This window comes from Crocuta crocuta, unplaced genomic scaffold, assembly GCF_008692635.1.
Source record: "Crocuta crocuta isolate KB4526 unplaced genomic scaffold, BGI_CrCroc_1.0 scaffold431, whole genome shotgun sequence".
Classification (NCBI taxonomy): domain Eukaryota; kingdom Metazoa; phylum Chordata; class Mammalia; order Carnivora; family Hyaenidae; genus Crocuta; species Crocuta crocuta.
In genome coordinates, this window is record NW_027528859.1 from 4,150,979 (window position 1) to 4,170,748 (window position 19,770).

Sequence of the window (19,770 nt, forward strand, 5' to 3'; positions counted from 1 at the left end):
GAGCGGCCCGCTGATTGCCGCGCAGCCCACGGCGGCCGGGAGAGGCCCGTAATGAATGACTTTATTTGCCGGGGCCCTGCTGAGAACAATTGAGTTTGTTATGGTAACAACGGATGCCAGCTTTCCGGGCCCCGGGGAGCGCGGGCGCGGCGGCAGCCGGGAGCTGGGCAGCGGAGCAGATGATGCGCGCAGAGGCGAGGGGCGCCGGCGGCGGGGACCCGGCTCAGCAGTGTCAGGAACCCGGGGATGCTGTGCACCCCCGAGCCTGCGGAGGAGAGGCCGCGCTGGCGGGCTGCCTGGGACAGCGCTCTCGCCTTGGAGCACAGTGCAGAACTGGGGTGGCGAGATGTTTGCTTGTCCCACCGGCCAGTCCTCCTGGGTGGCCCTGTGGCCTCTTCTTCCCTCGGCCCCTGGGGCCTAGGAGCTTCTGGTCTGGCGGAGTGATGCTTTGACATCAACTTTTTGTCTCTTGCACGAGTGGAAAGTAGGAAAAAAAAAAAAGCAGAACGACATCCCTGCTCCGAGTGCCAAGGCTTGACAAATTCAGGGCCAGATTTCTGTCCAACATATGTGTTGGCATTGTCTCCATACCCTCTGCCCTGGAAAGATGGCTTTCTCTCCATGGCACCTCCCACAGGAAGCCTTCCCTTCTCTCACAGAGAAGGCTGTCAGCCACTCCCTGCCCCTGAGCCTTTGCAGCCTTCTGCTGCCTCCCCCGTCAGACCATGAATTCTAAGGACAGGGGCCACTTTCCATTCCTCCTCAACACCTGACGTGGAGCCTGGCACAGAGCACACATGTGGAAGGAGTGGATAAGAGACGGGACTGGACCTCTCTCTCTCTCTCTCTCTCTCTCTCTCTCTCTGTCCCTCCCCTTTGCTTTTCCAGTTCTCTTTTCGGGCATGCTATCATTCATTTGCTCAACAAATATGTACCGGGAGCCAACCATGTCTTAGGTACTCCGGTACTAATAAGTCACTGCCCTTGGGCTGCTTAGTGGTCAGCGAGAGAGGATAACGTGGTACATGTGATCAGTGTCAGGAACCTACTGTGTGCTGCATGACGGCCAGAATTCCGAGTTGGTGAAAGCTTAATAAAGGCTTGCTGAGAGCTTTTCCCTCCGTCATTGCATTCAGTGATCCCTAGTGCCACCCTGTGACAATCACTCTTATTCACAGATGTACAGACCGGTGTGTAGAGTGTTTAAGAAGGAGCCTGGTGCTGTGGAAGGAGTCTGGCTTGGGAATCGAACACTAGTTTGCCACGTGAGCCATGTCCATTTTCTTCCACTCTGAACCCCAGTATTCCCATCTGTAAAATGGGGGACTTGCAACTGATCATCTGTGAGGGCCAGCCGAGAATGAGCAGTCCTCAGGGGAGGCGGAGCCAGGACACGGGTCTCTGCTCCCAGCCCTCGGCCCCCCTGGTCTTGCAGTGTGACCAGTGGAGGAGCGAATACTCTTTTCTCTCAGCCTTGTGAGGCTGGCGGTGAGACTGAAGCGCTCACTACGTGACAGGCACTGTGCTCAAAGCAGCCTTGAGAAGTGCAGGAAAAATTCCTGTTTCCTTTTTGCAGATGGAAAAAAATGAGAGATTAAATAACCAGCCCAGGGTCACGCAGCTAGTGTTGCAGGGCTGGGATTCAGACCCCAGCAGGCTTGTTTCAGAGCCAGTGCGCTTACTGCTCTGCCTGTGGCGGGGGAGCGCCGGAGCCTCCTCCCCCATCCCTGCTCTTCCACCTCACCCGGCTTTGTCCCCGCCTCCCCAGCCCTCTCAACTCCAGGCCCACTTTGCATGTTTGCAGGACATCGGGAGCACTGACTTCTCAAGGTATCTTTTCTTCCCCTGGCCTTTTGCTCTGCCCTTTTTAGAGACCCAGGTAGGAAGGAGAAGCTTCTGTGGAACCCGAGTCTCCTCCTGGCTCTGTTCTAGCTGGATTGTTGTGTTTGCGAAATGGGTTTCTAAAAAGGATGGCGGACACCAGGCATTGGCTTTTAGGAGCAAGCTCTCACTGTTCATGTTGAGGAAGTACGTTTATTTTAGAGTTAATTGTGGCACTTGTCTTCCTGTCTCTAGAAAGGTGTCTGGAGAACTCTTTTTCTCTCCCTGGATGTATCCCTTTTTCAGGAAGATGGTCCCTACCGTGGGACAGTCCTAACAGGCAGAACTGGAGGGGCCTTGGAAAGCATATGCAGTGATTAGCTGTCAACTTTGTGTCTCCTCTTTAAAACAGATATTTTGGGGGCTCCTGGGTGACTCAGTTGGTTGGGTGTCCGACTTCGCCTCCGGTCATGCTCTCACGGTCCACGGGTGTGAGCCTCGCGTAGGGCTCTGTGCTGACGGCTTGGTGCCTGTCTGTCTCCATCTCTCTCTACCCGTCCCCAGTGCACTCTCTCTCTTTCTCTCAAAAATAAATAAACATTAAAAAAAACCCTTAAAAACATAAGACAAATGTTTTGCAGTGCTTCTTTTGCTATCTGAAAATGAAATTTAGACACAATATAAGCTACCTACACACATAATTTTGAAAAATCAATTCAGTGCCCCAATTGTGGCAAAAGGGGGAAAGAAAAATAAAATCATAATAAAATGATGTATTTCATTATGTAAATGCTCAGGCATGACTACGCCAGAAGACATAATAAAGTAGTCAGTTGCTTTGCACTTATGCAGAGACTCACCACGAATGCAGCGGCTACAAATGTGGGCAGCTGTGGTTCTTGGCATTGCAAATACTTCTGGTGGTGTTGCCATCAGGAAACTGATTTTATGAAATTGTGAACATGTCTGGATACAATTCCAGCCAAAACAAAGCGTAATCTTTTCTCAATTTATGTGATGGTTGCATTCCCGGAAAAGTCAGTGTAAATGAAAACACAAGTTTGTGCCTGTGAGTAAAACAGTTAGGCTCATGGCTCAGATATTTATGAAGAGAGTTTTGGGGGCCCCTGGCTGGCCCAGTCAGGGAAGCAGGCAGCTCTTGATTCTGGGGTTGTGAGTTCAAGCCCCACATTGGGTGTAGAGATTACTTAAAAATAAAACCTTAAAAAAAAAGAGTTTTCACCAACTGGCATGTATGATGGGTTATTCCAAAGGCATGTGGGCTCAGGGCAACTCCTCATTGTGCCGGACGGAACCCCCCGGCTCTGCCCACTGAATGCCGTAATTCCTCCCCGGTAACAAAAACACACAGATTACCCCAATTTCCTCTGATCTGATCATCTTTGCTGAGATCTACTGGAAGAGTTTCTCTCTGGGCTCCCTTCCTTTGGGAAGTTCTGTGACTCTGGTAAAAAGCAATGTCTGCATATATTGTGCACCTATTGTATGCATGCCCTGACATTGAGGAGACAGAAACATGAGCTGATTTCTATCTGGGCTGTGGAACATAAGCCCTACTCTGTGGGTGCCAAGCTCTGAGGAGGCCTCGGTCAGTGAGCACAGCCCCCTCATGTCTTATCTCTGTTGGGATATCCTCTGCCTCCTTCCTCATCTTCTCCAGCCCAAATCCTGCCTCAGATGACACATCCTCCCTCCAGGAAGCCTTCCCTGATCCCCCATTTAGTACCACCAGATGACTTCTGTCTCTTGGCCCCCACCGCCTGCTATCTGGGGCTCTCTTAGGGCACTTTCCCAGGCCAGTGTCATAGCTCCATCTCTAGGCTTTGTCTCCTTGCCAGAGGGGCTGAGATCGGGCTCCCTTCCGGGGCTAAGCTTGGACTCGTAGCACCGGCACAAGGTGGTTGAATGCTTGGGCCCAGAGATGCAGCTTAGCCTGGTGCCCCTCTCTGTACACATCTTGTCCTTTTAATTAAGCAAATGGTTTCCTTTCTCCTGCCCTCACTCCCTGTCATCAGCTGGCCTGAGATGCTTGCTGCTCAGACAGTGCTGTCTCATTTGCCATCTAGCAGCTTGCTTGCTCTGAGCCAGTGCTTAGACTCAGCACAGTTTATTGAGCCCATTGCACAGATGAGCCGAGTAGGCCATACCACGGGCAAGTGGCAGAGCCCGAGCTGGTGCCTGAGCACTACTCTCTGTGTCATTTAAATGCTTCCAAGCCCAGGCCTCTCTCCTAGGGACTCATTCATCTTTTTAATGGCTCCTGATTCAGTGCTGGGCACTGTGGCCTCCATGGCAGACACAGCATAGTGGCCCCCTTTGATTTCCCTTAGGGGGTTCTGTCTCCCAGGACCCAGGCCAGGCATGGAAGGGAGCATCGGATGCCCCGAGCAGGCCAGTGACCACCCTTTACCAACAGGTCATCACGGAGCGGCTGTCTTCTTTGTACTTGTTGATTTTGTCACTTTCGGTGAAATGTCCATTTTTACCCATTCATTTCACAAGTGTTTATTTTGTGCCTGCTAAGTGCTCTAGGTACTGGGGACACAGCAATGAAGAAGACAGACAAAAACCTCTGCCCTTGTGAGTGACATTCTAATAAGAGAAGAGGGAATAAGTAAATAAGGAAAATAAACAGCATGTTGCTAAGTGCTCTCATAACAAAGCTGGGTAAGGGGATAGAGAGTGAGACGGGGAGATGGTGGGGGGTACATGCTGGTTATGGAGGGTGGTCAGAAGGATGAAATGAATTTGAGGAGGGAGGAGAGAGCCAAGATCTGGGAAGGACCTTTCTAGAGAGAGGGAATGGCATATGCGAAGGCCTGAAGCAGGGGTGTGCTTGGCATAACTGAGGGACAGCAAGGAAGCCAGTGTGGCTAGAGCAGACTGAGTGGAGGAGAGTAGGAGGAGGGGCATCAGGGAGTCTGGGCTGCAGGGCAGGGCACCCACATGCCGAAGGGCCTTGTAGGCCGTGATCTGCTCTGGATTTTGCTGGGAGTGAGACGGCCATCAGTGGATGGCAGCCCGGCACGTCTAATGGGGAACTTCAGAGGCGTGTTTTGCCCCCTGCCACCAGTGAGTCACTAAATCTGGCAAATTTTCCCTCCTGATCATCTCCCGAACCTGGCCCTGGACCTGGGTAATCATTCCCGTCATCAGCTCTCTCCTGGGCTGGGACCATCGTCTGGCCCCCTGGGCCTCTGTCACATCTCCCTCTGATGGGGTCTCTGCATTGTGGCCAGATCAGACCATATGAACCCCTCACCCCAACCCTTCTGTGCCTGGCATGAATTTTAAGTGTATTAATATGATCATACAAGGGCCGGACTCTTTGGGAAACAGACTGGGGGATCTGGGATGTGGAGATGAGGGTTACTGAAAGGTGGACTGTCATCTTGTGGGTACGAGATGCAATGTGCTGCAGGGAGAGGCCCAGAAGCCCTTTCCCCCACCCTCAACACGCCCCTGGTCTCAGCCCTCTCTCTGGCCTCAGCAATGGCTCCCCCCAGAGGCGCCTACTTTATTTATTGCTTCTCCCCAGCTCCCCGCGGGCAGAGGAAAAGTCCATTAGTGTGTTTGCAGACTCTGCCAGCTCTGAGCAGATGCAAGGCTTATTTGCAAACTGTCATTGCCCTGGCCTCCTCCAGAGACCCGCATGCTGGGCTCAGCCTTGTGGCTCCAAGAACCACCTCCCCCAGGCAGACAGCCGGGCAGAGCCCCTGTCCCCTGATTTCCCAAAGCGCAGCATCTTGGCTTGCAGTTGGGAAATTTAAATTAAATGCCGTGAAAGAACCGTAACAGTGTGTTGGGCAACGTTGACAGCGGAGAATGAAGTTCTCTCTGTTGATAGGAGCTCATTGGCTTGGCACAAATTAGGGAGTTGTCCAGAGAAAGTGCAGTCCTGAGCTGAGTGCCTGGGATCCAGGTTTGAGTTCTGTTTGGGCTGCTGAGTGTCTTGGTGACTTTGGTCAACTGTTTACCGCCCTCTGGCCCTCTGGGTTTCTAAGCTGTACGTGAAGCTGCAGACAGTCTTAGATTCCACTCTAAGCTCTAAAATTCTCTGAATCACAATTTGAGGATGTTTCCTTCATCTCAGCAGTCGAAGACAGTGGTGTGCCCAGAATAGCTGGGGAATCCTGAAATTGCCAGAGGTTGGCAGAGGCACTTAGGAGCTGAGACCCTAGGTCTCTTAGTCTCACCTGGCTTCATAACACTGCTGTGTGACCTTGGGCAAATCACCTCCCCCTCTCTGAGCCCATTTTCTCATCTGTAAAATGGGAATGATAGTCACTTGTCCAACTCCTTCGGTTCTTGCGAGAGTCAGATAAACTGAGGAATGTGAAAGGTCGGCGTGAACGTATGCTTGGGTGGCGGCTCTTACTATTGCTGCTGTGGTTACTGTTTTTGGATGTGCCTTACCCGTGGGTACAGGCACTTTCCAGTGTAATACAAGCACATGCCCCTACTGAGTGCAGAGTTGACAGTGGTTCCGTGCAGAATGCAGAGCCCTCTTAGGGTTTGTGCTTGCTCAGTTCCATGCCATCCTGAGTCCACTGCTGACATGCATGTGTTTGGTGGAAAAACACACTATAGATAGACACAAAAGCCTCTCGAGTTCTTTTCAACTGGGACAGGAGATGACACACGTTGGCAGACAGAGGCTGATCTCTGTGTATCCAAGAGGCGTTGAGCCAGTCCGAGTATATCTAACAGGTCAAGCTCTGAAATGAAGAAGCAATAAGCCAGTGAAATGGTACTATCACCGAAACATGATTGATCAATTGAATTCTATCAGAGACAGTGGACAGTGAGATTAACTCAGGCCTGATAGGTTCAATGAGTTAAAGCATGATGTTCATTTCAGCTTCATTTCACCAGTCTTTGCCTGTGAAATTGGTCAATCAATAGAGGTTGAAGATCATATATATCTATATCTATATCTATATATATATCGGGGACCATCTTATGGAGAATATAATCTCAGTAGTTGGCTCCTGGCTGGGGCTGCCTGCCTCGGGTAATGGAGACAGAACAGGGACTCCATCAGCCCCATCGAAATGGCCTGATATCTTCTCCAAATGAAAAGTATTTTTGGATCTCTGATGATTTATCTTTTTTTCCTCCCTCTCACTTTGATCTATGACAAAACCCATACCCATCTTGGAGAAATATAGTGATTTCTCCTGAAAACATTTGTGCAATGATCAGATAGATACACTTCAAAATATGAACCTTCTTTTTTACTTATATTGTCCTTGGAAAAAGATAAAGACAGTAATTTAAAAACTCAAATGGGGGTAATGCAGAGATATCAGTGTAAATATGATTTTTAAACCCTTTTATTTATTTATTTCCATGCCATGGAGGATGGGCGACAGACTGCTGTGTGTGTGAAAGCCAAAAAAGGGGGCGCGTGCACAAGGAGTCCTTCCAGGTATAATTAAAATGAAGCCTTTAGCATTCTTGGATCTCATTTAAAAAGAAACCAATCACCCTTTAGCTCCTGGTAATATTTCTTTTGCTTTGGAATATTTTTACTATGGTGGTTAACATCTTTCCTAATTAGTGTGCATATCTCTCTGTAAGGTGGAGTAATTAGGTACCACTGTACAAGGTAATGGACTTGGACAGTATGGATTAGAGAGAGCAGACTTGTCCTGTAGCCATGCACTGGATATTCCTTCCTGCCTGTTCTTTGAGGTCATCTTGATTTGATTAAACACAAAGAAATTCCATCTCTTCATACCAACACCACGAGAGCTTCAGTTATGTATTTGCACTGTTTGTACATCAGAGTGTATATTAGGCTCTGGATAATGGACAGCAGTGCTGAGCAGCTAGACAGAGAGGAAAGAGCCTTGCACACTTTGCTTTCTTCCCCCCTCCTCCAATTCCTGCCTTCCAGTCCTCCTGAATTATAGCCATTTCCCAAGCACCATGTTTTCATGTGCCTCTGGGCCTTTGCTTATGCTGTTCCCTCTAGTTGGAATGCACTTCCTCTATCTGCCCCTTTCTTTGGCTAACTCCTTCCTATTCTTTCTTAAGTCTTGGGTTCCATTTTTTCCATGCTGCTTTTTGGATCACTCTTGCTCCCAGTCCAGATTAAGTGGAGTGGTTTCGTATAGGCTTAGGAGCAGACTCAAGTCAGACTGCCTGGGTTTGGATCTCAACTCTTCCGTTTCTTAGCTGTGTGGCCATAGGCAAGTTACTTAACCGCCCCGCACCTCGGTTTCCTCATCTGTAAAATGGGAAGGTGAAATAACAGATTTTGACATTGTTGGGTTGTTATGAGGATGAAGTAGATAAGGTGCTTAGAACAGTGCCTGGCACAGAGGAAGCTCTGTATGAGGGTTGCTGACCACCATTCGGCTCCAGGGACTGTCTCCACCTCTTTGGCTTCCAGAACTTACTGCATTGGAATCAGTCACTCCTCTATGTTGTCCACTCAAGGGCAGGGGGTAGAACTTATACCACTCTCTAGTTCAGGCACCACTCTCAGGGCTAGACAGCCAGCAGGAGTTTGGTGCGTGTTGCTCAGGAATGGATGGGTGCATGAGGCTTGGGACAGGAATCAGGAATCTTGTGTTCCCAGGCTCACCTCACTTCGGACTTGCCTTCTGGCCCTGGACAAATCCCTTTACCATCCTGGGGTGTGGAATCGTCGATCCCTCGGGGCCTTTTGCTCCCTGACAGCCTATGACACATTGGGTAACACACAGCACAATCAGATTCACTCTGGTTGAACCTGAACGTATTTGGCAATTTTACAATTTTGCGTTTTCCTTCTCTGAGAAGAGAGATTGAGTGAAACTAATGGCTGAATAATGGTCGTTGCAATGGAATTTTCCTCCACGCCACTTTGATTTTTCTCAGTCTGCGGCCCCAGTTTAAGATGGGATTTATACAATCACCCAGAACATCGATTTTGGTTTGGGGCTGCCACGGGATGTTTCCAGCCCTGCCATCCTGGTCCCCAGCACAGGGCCTGGCTCATAGTAGATGCTCTAGAAGTGTCCCCAGCCAAATCTTGTTGCTGGTGCCAGGAATCCTGTCCCCCTCATCTTCACATCTTGTCTTCTGTCTCTATCTGGGGTCCGGCTTGGGCGGCCCCCCCTGCAGGGCCCCCTCTGTGTTGTTAGTCATGTCTGGGTCACCCTCAGCATCCAGACGCCCCCATGCAGAGTAGAAGAATTAATGGCATTTTGTTGTTGTTGCTGGACTCTTGAACTATAGACGGCTCACTGCATTTTCCTCTTGGTGTGTGTCGCTGGGAAGCTTAGAGCTCAGCTGAGTTTAAAATTTGAAAATTTATGAACTGCCTCAGATCTTTCCTAGAAGTAGTTTAGAACATAAGGCCTTAGCCGTTTCACTCTCTCCTCCTCTGGATCACTGAGGTCATGGAGGTCGCTCCCTAAGGTTTTCTCCTGAGTTCTCTGATGACACCAGAGGCTGTCCTGCTGCCGAGGTTCCCTGAGTCATTTAGGCCTGCAACCTCTCAAGTCTTCTAAGTTACACATTCAATCAACAAACCCTGATTAGCATCCCCTGTGCTTGAGGTGAGTCAGACGTGGCCTCTGTCCTCAGAGAGCTCATACTGTTAGCAGGGAAGGAAAGAAAGAATAATCCTAGAAATGGCTTTTGTTTTTTGAGCACTAACTATGCACCAGGTGTGATGCCAAGCTTTTTACATGTATCCTCATCCCATTCTTCTGTCAACCCCAGGTCTCATTATTGCCCTATGTTACAGATGAGAAAATTGAGGGTTCGGGTGGTCCAAGTTTCTCAAATATCATAGGCTTGTAAGAGACAGAGAGGATTTGGGTCTGGGCCTGAGTCTGGGGTGCCTGGGCTTCGCTGGTGTGTGAGCCACGTCTGCCTCAGTGCCCAGCTTCGCTCTAAGATATGGTACCAGGTATGCAAGCACTTGGCTGTGGCCTTGGACAAGATGCTTCATATCTTCGCCAGTTTCCTCAGCTGTGAAATGGGGACCGACCTCCCAGGATGAGTTGTGAGGAGTAAAATCCAGGCCACAGTGGTGGCCTGTGTAGCTTGCTGTGGAGACCCAGAAGAAAGGGCAGTTCATTCAGCCTTTGGAGAAGGCAGGCTTCAGAGAGGAGGTGGTTTTTAGACTGAGTCTTGTTGGGCAGGGGTGAAGGCAAGCCGGCAGAGGGAACGAGATGAATGGTGACATCAGGGACTGATGTGAAGGGCCACTTGAATGAGGAGCTGTCTGCTGGGATGGCGTTGTTGGGTGACTGAGGGGTGCCTGTGACTGCAGGGGCAGATCATGGAGGCCCGGAATGCTCGGGCTTTGTCTTGGGAAGCCTTGGAAGGGTTTTCCTGGTGAAGGTGAGGGTGACAGTGGCTAACACTGTCTGGATGCTAACCTTGCGCCAGGCACCGTGGGAAGCACGTTGTTGGAGATGATCTCATTAGTCCTTACCAAAGCCCCAGGGACTGTGCCGCAGACCGCTGTCCTAGTTTACAGATGAAGAAATGGAGGGCATTAGTTTTAGTAGTTGACCTGAAGGGTAAAGGGAAGTGGAAAGGACACAGCAGATAAGAGGCCTAGGTACAAATCCCAGCTGAGCGGCCTCAGTTACTCAACCTCTCTGAGCCTGACCTGCCAAAAGCCAGCTCTGCCCTGTCTTCACTGGGGGAGGAAGACCTGGGAGCATAGTGAGTGTCAGAGTATCAGGGCAGGTGAGAGGCAGCAAACTGGCAGGGTGTCACTACCATGGCACCCTGCAGGCCAGATCGGGAGAGGACTTTGGGCCCTGGTGTAGGGGACATTGTGGTGCTTAAAGCAGTAATGGGATCTGGGACTTACTCTCACAAATTCAAAAAGATTAAGGGGAAATGTATCCTCGTGTAGAAGAAAGAGATTTCGTCCTCTCTCTGACTTCCTCCCAGAAGCCCCCAACAGCCCCTTGCTCTTCACATGTCTGTTCCTAAACCAAATACTGGCAAAGAGAATGGGATCCCCTGACTAGGCGTGGGCAGTCTTTTAGGGGTGGAGTGGCTATTGCACGGGGATACCCTGAAAAGACTGTACAGAACAACCAAAATGGGAAAATGAGTTAATGCTCATTTAATACTATTTAGTAGACAACATCTAGGTGGATTTTGGAGGAGAAAAAGGTTAGAAATGACTGACTCAGCCTCCTTAGTTTGTTGACAGGACCCCTGAGACCCAGAGAGGGCAAGGAACTTGCCTGGGCTCACATAGCAAGTAAGGGCAGAGCTGGGGCTAGAACCCAGGTCTGCTGGCTCTTGATCCTTTTCCCACCAGGCCCTGCTGCTGCCCGGCCATGCAGAGGAGCAGCCTCAAGGACAGAGGAGGTTCTGTAAGGGCTCTGGCTTTGGCTGCGTTCTGTAGAGAAAGGGGATCTGAGAAAGGCTGAAAACTGACCCAGGGGCTCCAGCTTCCTTTCCTGGGGCTCCTGGACCTTTGGCTACAGTTACATCTCAAAGGCCATGATATCAGAAGGGATTATGGAGATTCCTGTTTGTTTTTATTTTTTTCCCTCCCAGTGAGCATCTGTAGACATAAAGTACATGATGATTTTTAAAGAAGCAAACCAGAACCCTTCAAGAAAAATGCAAAACCTCTGAATCTGCTGTGCTCTGAAGAAAACGCAATGGGTTTATGATCTTTTAAGACACACAAGAGACAGCTTTCTCTTGACAGATGGGAATCTGAGGCTATTTTGCTTCCTCCCCCTTTGCGTGACCAGACCCGATTGTGTAAAGCTTTTAGCTTCAAAGCCGGGTTGTGAATAACATTGGTTTAACCTGAAATTTAAAGCCAGCATTTCTCTGCTCCCTGAGACGGGGCTTCCTGCCCCTTGCTCCCCTGAAGCTAGCTTCCAGAATGTTAATTCTACGAGCCATGGTTGACTAAGCCCAGCACTGGGTCTATTACATATTATTTGATTTGGAGTAGAAAAAAAGATTTAAAGATACCATGCCCCCTGTATACCTTTGTACTTCGCCCATGTCTGTCCATATATTTAAGCATACCATTCACATTTCAAGTTCAGATTTTTCTCCCCAGAATACAATCGGTCTGAGCATTTCTGTAGCTTGTCTCCAAGACCACATTCCCCAACGAAGGCAGACAGCATCTCTGCGGCACAGAAGAGAAATGCTATGGAAACTTCCACTGGAACCTTGGAGGTTTAGACCTGCCCTTGTGCCAGGGATGATTTTTGGATATTTATTTTTATAGCTGTCTCTTGGCAGAGAATTGGTTTGTTTGGCTCGTTCTCACTGCAGACCCACTGTGTGTGGCTCCCAGAGGCAGGTCAGCTGTGTCCCTGGCCGAAGAATTATGCCTGTTTTTGTTAGAGTATTTATCTTGGTTGATACGTGTGCCTTTTCTGGTCTGATTATTTTTCAGTTAACATTTGCCTCCTCCACCGAACATACGTCCACGAGGGCAGGGCAGGGCCAGCTTTGCCTGTCGGTGTATGCCAGCATTAGCATGGCACCTGCTCACTGAGATTGGTTAAGAGAAGAATGAATGATCGATTGGATGAGGTCAGATAGAGAGGGATGCCGGCATTTGCAGACCAGACTTGCGGAATGGAAGTGGTTGTCACAGGGATTCCTGACTTGTTCATTTATCCCACAAATACTCCCCATGGAGGAGACAGAGATGAATTAACTGTGGCTTCCTCCTGAGGCAGCTAATAGTGCAGTGTCAGAGCGAAGGGCCTAGTGGACTTGACATCTAAGAAAAGGGAGAAAGTGGCCAGAGCCCAGAGAGTGGGAGATGAAGCAGCTGGGGCAGGAAGGAAGGCGTCCTGGAGGAGGCGGCATGCGTGCTCTCTGGCTGTGTCTGTTGTAACGACAGTGCACATGTCAATGAGGAATGGTTTACTCTCCATAGGAGCCCAGTGGGCGACCTGTGGTTGACAGCCCGACTCTAAGCATCACATTCAGATGCCCACAAGTGCAAATTTCATGTGGCCAGCGCCGAGTCTTTCCAAAGGACGAGGCTTGGGAGCAGGGCTTCAAATGCACAGCCTGATCTAAAGGAACTAACCGTTCAGGTCCCGGGACTGAGAAATGTGGAAAGTGATGGTTCCCCAGACCCTCCTGTGGTCCCTGCACTGCTCCCCCAGCAGGGCTCAGATCCTCCCCGTGGTCTTCTGGGGGGTCCGGGGCTGCCTGGCCATCCCCAGCCTGCCTCTCCATGGTCCCCCGGGGTCTCTTCCCTCACCGTCTCCTCCGGGGCCTTTCCACTCCTTCTCATGTCTAAGCCTTTGCAGGCGGTCTCCTCTGCCTGGCATGCCCTCTCCACCACCCCCCTTTGCCCTGCTGACCCTTGTCCTCTACTCTCAGTTCAAGCACGACTTCCCCTTAGAAGACTCCTCTAATTCTTCCCGTGCTGCCAGACCCCTTCCCCGTTATCCATAGTCCTATGCATACATTTCTAGATGCTTTTTCTACTTGGCGGTAATCACAGTTTGTAGCCGTGTGTCTGTGGGAGTACTGGGCTCAAGTGGCTGCCCTTTCTAGGTTGGAAAGAGGGGCCTGTCTTAGTCATCGCTATATCCTCTGTTGTTGTTTTTCCTAAACATCACCTGGTGCAGAGTAAATACCTCAATACTTGTTAAGTAGGTGATTGTATGTGTAGAAGTGTCCCCAGTCTCCGAAGGAAATGACAGACATTAGGCATCTGCACAGAGTGACAGGGAAGACCTACTTCGCCTCCCCCCTAATGGAGAAAGCAGGGGTGCAGGAGGGGCAAGGGCAGCAGGAGGGGGTCATAGGTGTGGGCACGTGCCTGGAGAGGTCGCCATCTTCCACTAGGAGGGTCTGGGTCACCTGGGTAGCCTGGACCCTTGCCCAGGCCCATGGTGCTATGGTTGACTTTCAGAAAGCCGGAGCAGGATGCAGCGCGTCCTCCTAGATGGCCAGGTCCCTGCCAGGCTGTGTGTGCCTGGAGTACGTGAGCTGTCCTCAGGGAGGTAGGACTCCAAGGGCCCCTGGTGCATACGCTTGGTGTTGGCCCAGTGCCCTGAGCCTTTACCCTGTGCCCGGACCTAGTCAGTGGCCAGGTGATGACCTTGCCCACAGGGGCCCTCAGCAGGACCACTCCCAGCTCCCTTAGTTGGGGGTGAAGCTCTGCCCTTCCAGAACTATGGGCTGTGCAAAGACCCCGGCCTGTGAATCCCACGGGGGAGGGATCGAGCCCGAGGACATCTGTGGGAGGATGGCCTGGTCGGCACATCCAATGGAGCAGCCTGAGTTGGGGGGGTAGAGGTGGGCACTGCCCAACTGGGGGCAGAGTGAGACCTTGGTGGGAGTTAGCAGGAAGGAGCCTTTGTTAGGAGTTGGGGGCCTGGCTGGCAGGATGGGGCTGGGGAGCATCAGTGAAGTTGGTGGGCAGAGGGAAGTCTCTTAAGAGAAGATGTGGTCCCTCAGACAGGGAGAAACTTGATGGGAGCACCGGGGACCCAGGGCAAGATCATACTTGAGCTGGAGTGACTGAGGCCGGGAAGACGCCAGAGCTGGGGCCAGAGCAATAGCTGAGGAGGAGCAAGATGAGCTGTCCTCGTGAGTGTGTGTGTGTGTGTGTGTGTGTGTGTGTACACGTACCTTTGATCCTTTGATAATAGGGTTATTTGGCAGATGCCAACCAGTGGGAGAGCACAGACAGGGCTGTGAGCTCCCACATTCTGCTAGTCTTGGTGCCCTTGTAGGAATGGGCCCCATGGAGATGGGCCATGATGGAAAAAAGGACTCTGAGCATGATGTCCTACGGGCAGGAACGGGAAGGGGACAGTCTTATGGAAGACTAGTGTCCCAGGTTGCCAGAGGGGGTACCCCAACTCTAGGCTGGGAGACATCAGCCAGAGAGCCCAGCTTCCATCGTGGCCCCCGTATTGCGGTGTATGGTCGTTCAGGCTCTTGGGTCCACATGGAGCTGGGATCTGTTTTCTCAAGGGGCTTTATGAGCTACCTCTGAAGGCCCTTCCCATAGAGGATTCTGGGTGCTCTAAGCAGTCAGCCTCCACGGAGGACTCTGGAAGGCCAGCATTCGTGTGAACACCCAAAGCTGGTGTTGCTCACATGTCAGACCCTGCATTACATTTGCCCCCAGATAGCACAGTTAGGGAAACACCAGCTTTCAGCAGCCTCTCAGGGACACAGCTTCCCAGTTCTTCAAGCTCCTTGCTTTGGCCTCCTTCCTCACACGTGTGGACCCTGGCATGATGGGTGCCGTCTAGGGCAGCATGTGCTGGTGGGGCGGGATGTAGCGGAGAATCGGGCAAGGCCTGTGTGAGGGCCTGTGAGAGATCTGACGCGGGCTGGTGTCCCCTGGGGCTCCCCAGTGGCAAAGCCCTGGGATCCGCTGTGTCTGTGGTCAGCCCTGATCAGCAGCCGGTTCCACCGGGACCCTGGGAGATGATGGCCCTCGAGGCCACTCCCTCGCTGGAAACTTTGGCCTTCCTTGTTGTGTCTTTCATTTTGAGTGGTTCAGGCTCCAGGCTCACAAAAAAACGTTTCTTCCCATTCTCTTTTATTGGTAATTTGTAATATTTTCTTTGAAACGTAAGCATTATCACCAGTGACTGTGGCAGTGTGAAGAGCTGACAGTATAGAACATATACAGAATTTAATCTTGTCTTTTCTTGGTAATTCGTGCTCTTGAGTAAGTGGTATATTTAAGGTTCTGCAGTGACACAAAACAAAGGACAAAAAAAGCGTCCCTCCCTTCACCCCATCCACTTAGTTCCTACCTCCCGGGAAAGGACGGGTATGCGCTCTAAATGTTTCTCATGGTGCCCTCCGGAGTTCCTTTTGTATATATATACACAAAACGCATGTAAAGTCTTATTTTCTTCCCCCCTCCCTTTTTTTTTTTTTTTTTACACAAAAGGTTATACATTATACATGCTGTGCTGTACCTGGTTTATTTTTCATACGACAGTGTATCCTGAAGATCTTTCTGTATCAGTTCACGGTGGGAGCCCTTGTTGCCTTTTGCAGCGGCTCACCGTGTGAGCACACCGTAACTTACTTATCCAGCCCCTACAAATAAATTCTTGTGCTGTTTCCAGGCTTTTGCTACCAGAACCTCATACATACATCACTTCCCGTATGTGTGAGTCTAGCGGTAAAAAAAAAAAAAAATGTCCAGAGGTGCCACTGTTTTTATCAAAGGAAATGTGCATTTGTGACTTGGATGGATTTTGTGACCAGTGGGGTCCCACCAGAATTGTATGAGAGCGGTTTCCTTCCCCACAGCTGTCCTGGCACAGTGCTTTATTGACTGGTCGTGTGATGGGGTGGCAGATGTCCTGGGGAAGGGCATCAGTTCTGGGACAAAACTGTACCTCCAGGGGGCGGGGGTTCTTCTCTGAAGAAGAGGAAGTGGCACCTGGTAATTAAGACTTCCAGTCAACCTGAGCTCTAATCTGCAGGTAAATGACTTAATTTCTCAAGTCTCAATGTTCTCATCTGCAAAATGGGGAAAATAATGTTGTGTACCTTGGGGTTGTTGTTAGTTTTAGATGAGATGCTGCATGTAGAAGGGGCTTCACCTGCTGCCTGGCAGGTGGCTACCGGAGGCTGGCTCTGCACTAACCAGGCAGGGTAACCTTGACTGAGGGCCCCCTGTCTGAGCCCCCGTCTGCTTCCTCTCCCATCAGGAAAGGAGCTGGGCTTGTGGGTCTCTCAGGCTGTCTTCTCTCCCGTCTGACGTGTCTTTCTTTAGCAACTTGTGTCACCTGCGCCCCCTCCCCCTTCCTCTCTCATTCTCATCACAGGTATTCAGGAGTCTCCGGTGCCGAACGGCCACTCACTGCCGGGCAGAGACTTCCTCCGGAAGCAAATGCGGGGAGAACTGTTCACACAGCAGCAGCTGGAGGTGCTGGACCGTGTGTTCGAGAGGCAGCACTACTCGGACATCTTCACCACCACAGAGCCCATCAAGCCTGAGCAGGTACGCCCCGCGGCCCCCTGCCCGCCGTACCCCCAGCCAGACGCAGACCCGGGGGGCCCTCCCCAAGGCGTTTGGCGGGGTGTGGGCGGGAATGCCAGGTGCTACTCAGGGACGGGCTTCTGGTTGTTCTCAGCCCGACTTGGACGGTTGCAGCGTCCCCTGAGGTTAGGAGGACTTGTCTGGGGCTCCAGCCTCTGGTGCCTCTGTCTCCCTGGCCGGCCTGTGGGGTGGGGGTGGGGTGGGGGTGTGGTGGCCGCATGACTTGTCTGGCCGCTCTGCCTTTGCTGAATGGAGTCCTTTCCCCAGGCTCTCGGCACAGAGCTGGTGTAATTACCTCCAGGCCACTCGGTGGTCTTGGATCACCATCCTGCCAGTCAGGATGAAGAGGGAAACATGGCCACAAATCACGTCATCGTGGTGCCAGTGTGTACCCCACCGTCAGCCCCTGCGTCAGCCGGCCCTGGCGTGCTTTAGAGACAGAATCCCAGAGTCTGGAGATGCAGAAGCGTTTCACTGGACAAACTCCCCACTGGGTCATTTGCCAGACAGAGAGAAGTAGAAGGATGACCCTTGCTGGCCCTGGACAGAGAAGCAGTCACGGTCTTGGCTGTGGGACCAGAAAGGCTCTGCCCAGTGGGAGGCTTCTGGGGTCTGGATAAGGTCCCTAAGTAGTAGATGCAACTCAGGAGACCGTTTCCTGATGACCCGTCTGGGCCGGTCACCCTGCAGGCACAGGAGGCTCAGGTATGGTTCCTGCCCACTGAGAGCTCCGTTCTGGTCGCAAGTCAGAGGGACCTCACTAGCTGATGCTGGTGCTGAGGACTGGCCCCGCAGAGCTGCCTTTACGTGCTAATTAGATGGGGCTTCTGACGTTTCCCTACAGATCCACTCAAAGCCATGTGGGCTGTGTGCACACGCTCCCGTGGAGAGGAAGGGTGCCAGAGGGGATGCTGATTAGTGAGGAGTGAGCAAGGCCCCCGGGGTCACCATCCTATGCCAGTCTGGCTGGCTGAGCAGTTCTTGCGAGGGCTCTCCCAGACCATTCAGCTGCTTTGTTTTCAGATGGAGAAACTGAGGCCCAGAGAGGCAGAGACGCTTACCTAGAGGCCACACAGTGAGTCATGTATTCACTCAACAAACATTGAGGAGTATCAACTGTGTGCAAAGCATGGAGCCAGGAACTAGGTACTGTCAGTGGACAACACAGGCTTGGCCCTGCCCACAGGGAACCTCTAGCACAGCTGAGCCAGCCTGGAGGCCGCCATGGCTTCCAGAAGGAAATGCTTTTATGCTGAGCCCTGAGGAGAAGGGACACGGGGTTGGGGGAATGTGCCTGGCAGAGGGAACAGCTTGAGGTAAGGGGGGGGGGGCGCTTGAGGTAAGAGGGGACACGGCAAGAGTGAGGAATGGAAAGACAGCCAAGAGAGCCGGTGTGTCTGGGCTTCAGGGAGTGGGGGCGTGGGGTGTTGGGGAGATGAACCAGGTCTTGTAGGCTGTGGTCAAGATTTTGGTCTTTCTCCTACACGTGAAGTCTCCTCTGGGAATGAGGTGGTCCTGTGGGCTGGACAGAGCTGATCCCACACACTCTAGACCTTGAGCTTTCAGGAAAAGAGTCTGTTTCCATCACAAACAGCCTCTCCCCCTGCTCAGAGGCCCTTCTGGGAGATGGCCAAAGCCACATTCCATCTGATGCAGGAGAAAGAAAAGGAAACTTGCTTGGATGAAGGCTTCCTTTCCTTTCAGAACTGGGGAGAAAATCCATCTTCTAACCATTGACAGGATCACATGATTTTAGAGACTAGCAGAGAGTAAGTACAGAGGCAAGCTTTCAACTCCCTCATTTTTTCAGAGGCCCCGAGAAGGGGACAGGGTTTGTCTAGGGTCACCCAGCAAGTGAGTGGTGAAGAGTAAGGGCCCAGGCCGCTACACTTAGCCTGGCCTCTGCTTCCTGGAGCCTCCAGCACTTGTGTTAAGTTCCTGTTTACTTAACACAGGGATTCAGCGTTAGAGACTCGGTTTCCCACAGTTCTTACGGAATTCAGAATCTGCATCGTATTTAGCTTTGAATGCCCAGGAAATCTGGGCGGGGACCACAGAGCATCATACCTGGGAGGAGTCCAGAGGCCATCCGTGTGTTTCCTCACTTGCTTAGACATTCATATGTTCATTCATCCAACCTATTTCTTGCATGCTGCCTGTGAGGTTGGCACAGTGCCGGGCACCCAGGGGACGGAGGGATGAGTCAGGTGTCAACTCTGTCTGCCCACACTCTCTCAGGGGCAATGTGACATGGATCCAGAACCTGCAAGGTAAGGGAGAAGGTTCTGTGGGCCGTGCTGAGCCGGGAAGTTGCCTCATTTGGGAGCATCAGGGGAGATATTGCAGAGGAGGCGACATCGAGGGACAGGTCCTGATAGGCCCATGTAGAGAGATGGGCCTGGTGGCGAGGAGACCTGAGTTACAAACTCTGCAAGGGCCCTGTGCCTAGCAGTCTGGCTGTGCAGTGTCCTTCAGAATGGCGCGGACATGACCGCGGGCCTGCGTCTGTGTGGCTCTGAGGCGGGGCCTGCGGGCGAGCGCGTGGCGGGATAATGACTGACTCAGTGCTTTCTGGTTAATCTGCTTCACCTCCCCGTAATGCGGCGTAATGAGGAGAGATGGAAGGTGAGGCCGCGGGGCTGCCAGGCACACACACAGGCACTGGACTATGAATGACGTACCCTCGCTCCTGGTTCCCAGTCACTGGACAAATGACAGCCAAAGCGAGGGGCCACAGCCCGGGGAAGGGTGCATGTCAAGGGTATGGGTTGCCATACAAGGTTGACACACAGGGATAGGAACCCCCTCAGGCCCACTCTCTGCCTTGCCTCGTGAGCCCCTGAGCAGCATGGCATGGTGGTGGCCCCAAGAAGGGGGCCCTGGAGCTCTGGCAGCTGAGGGTGGCGTCTCTTCTATATGCTAGCAGACCTGTG

The 19,770-nt window shown here is 51.7% G+C and overlaps 1 protein-coding gene across 1 annotated transcript in view; it reads left to right on the forward strand.

Annotated features, from left to right (window-relative positions):
• The window catches only part of PAX5 (paired box 5), a 186,165-nt gene that overhangs the window by 47,248 nt on the left and 119,147 nt on the right, over positions 1-19,770 (forward strand). Inside the window, exon 6 of the mRNA XM_077756170.1 lies at positions 16,623-16,798. Within this exon, the coding sequence (XP_077612296.1) occupies positions 16,623-16,798 (176 nt within the window). The remainder of the gene's footprint in view (positions 1-16,622; positions 16,799-19,770) is intronic.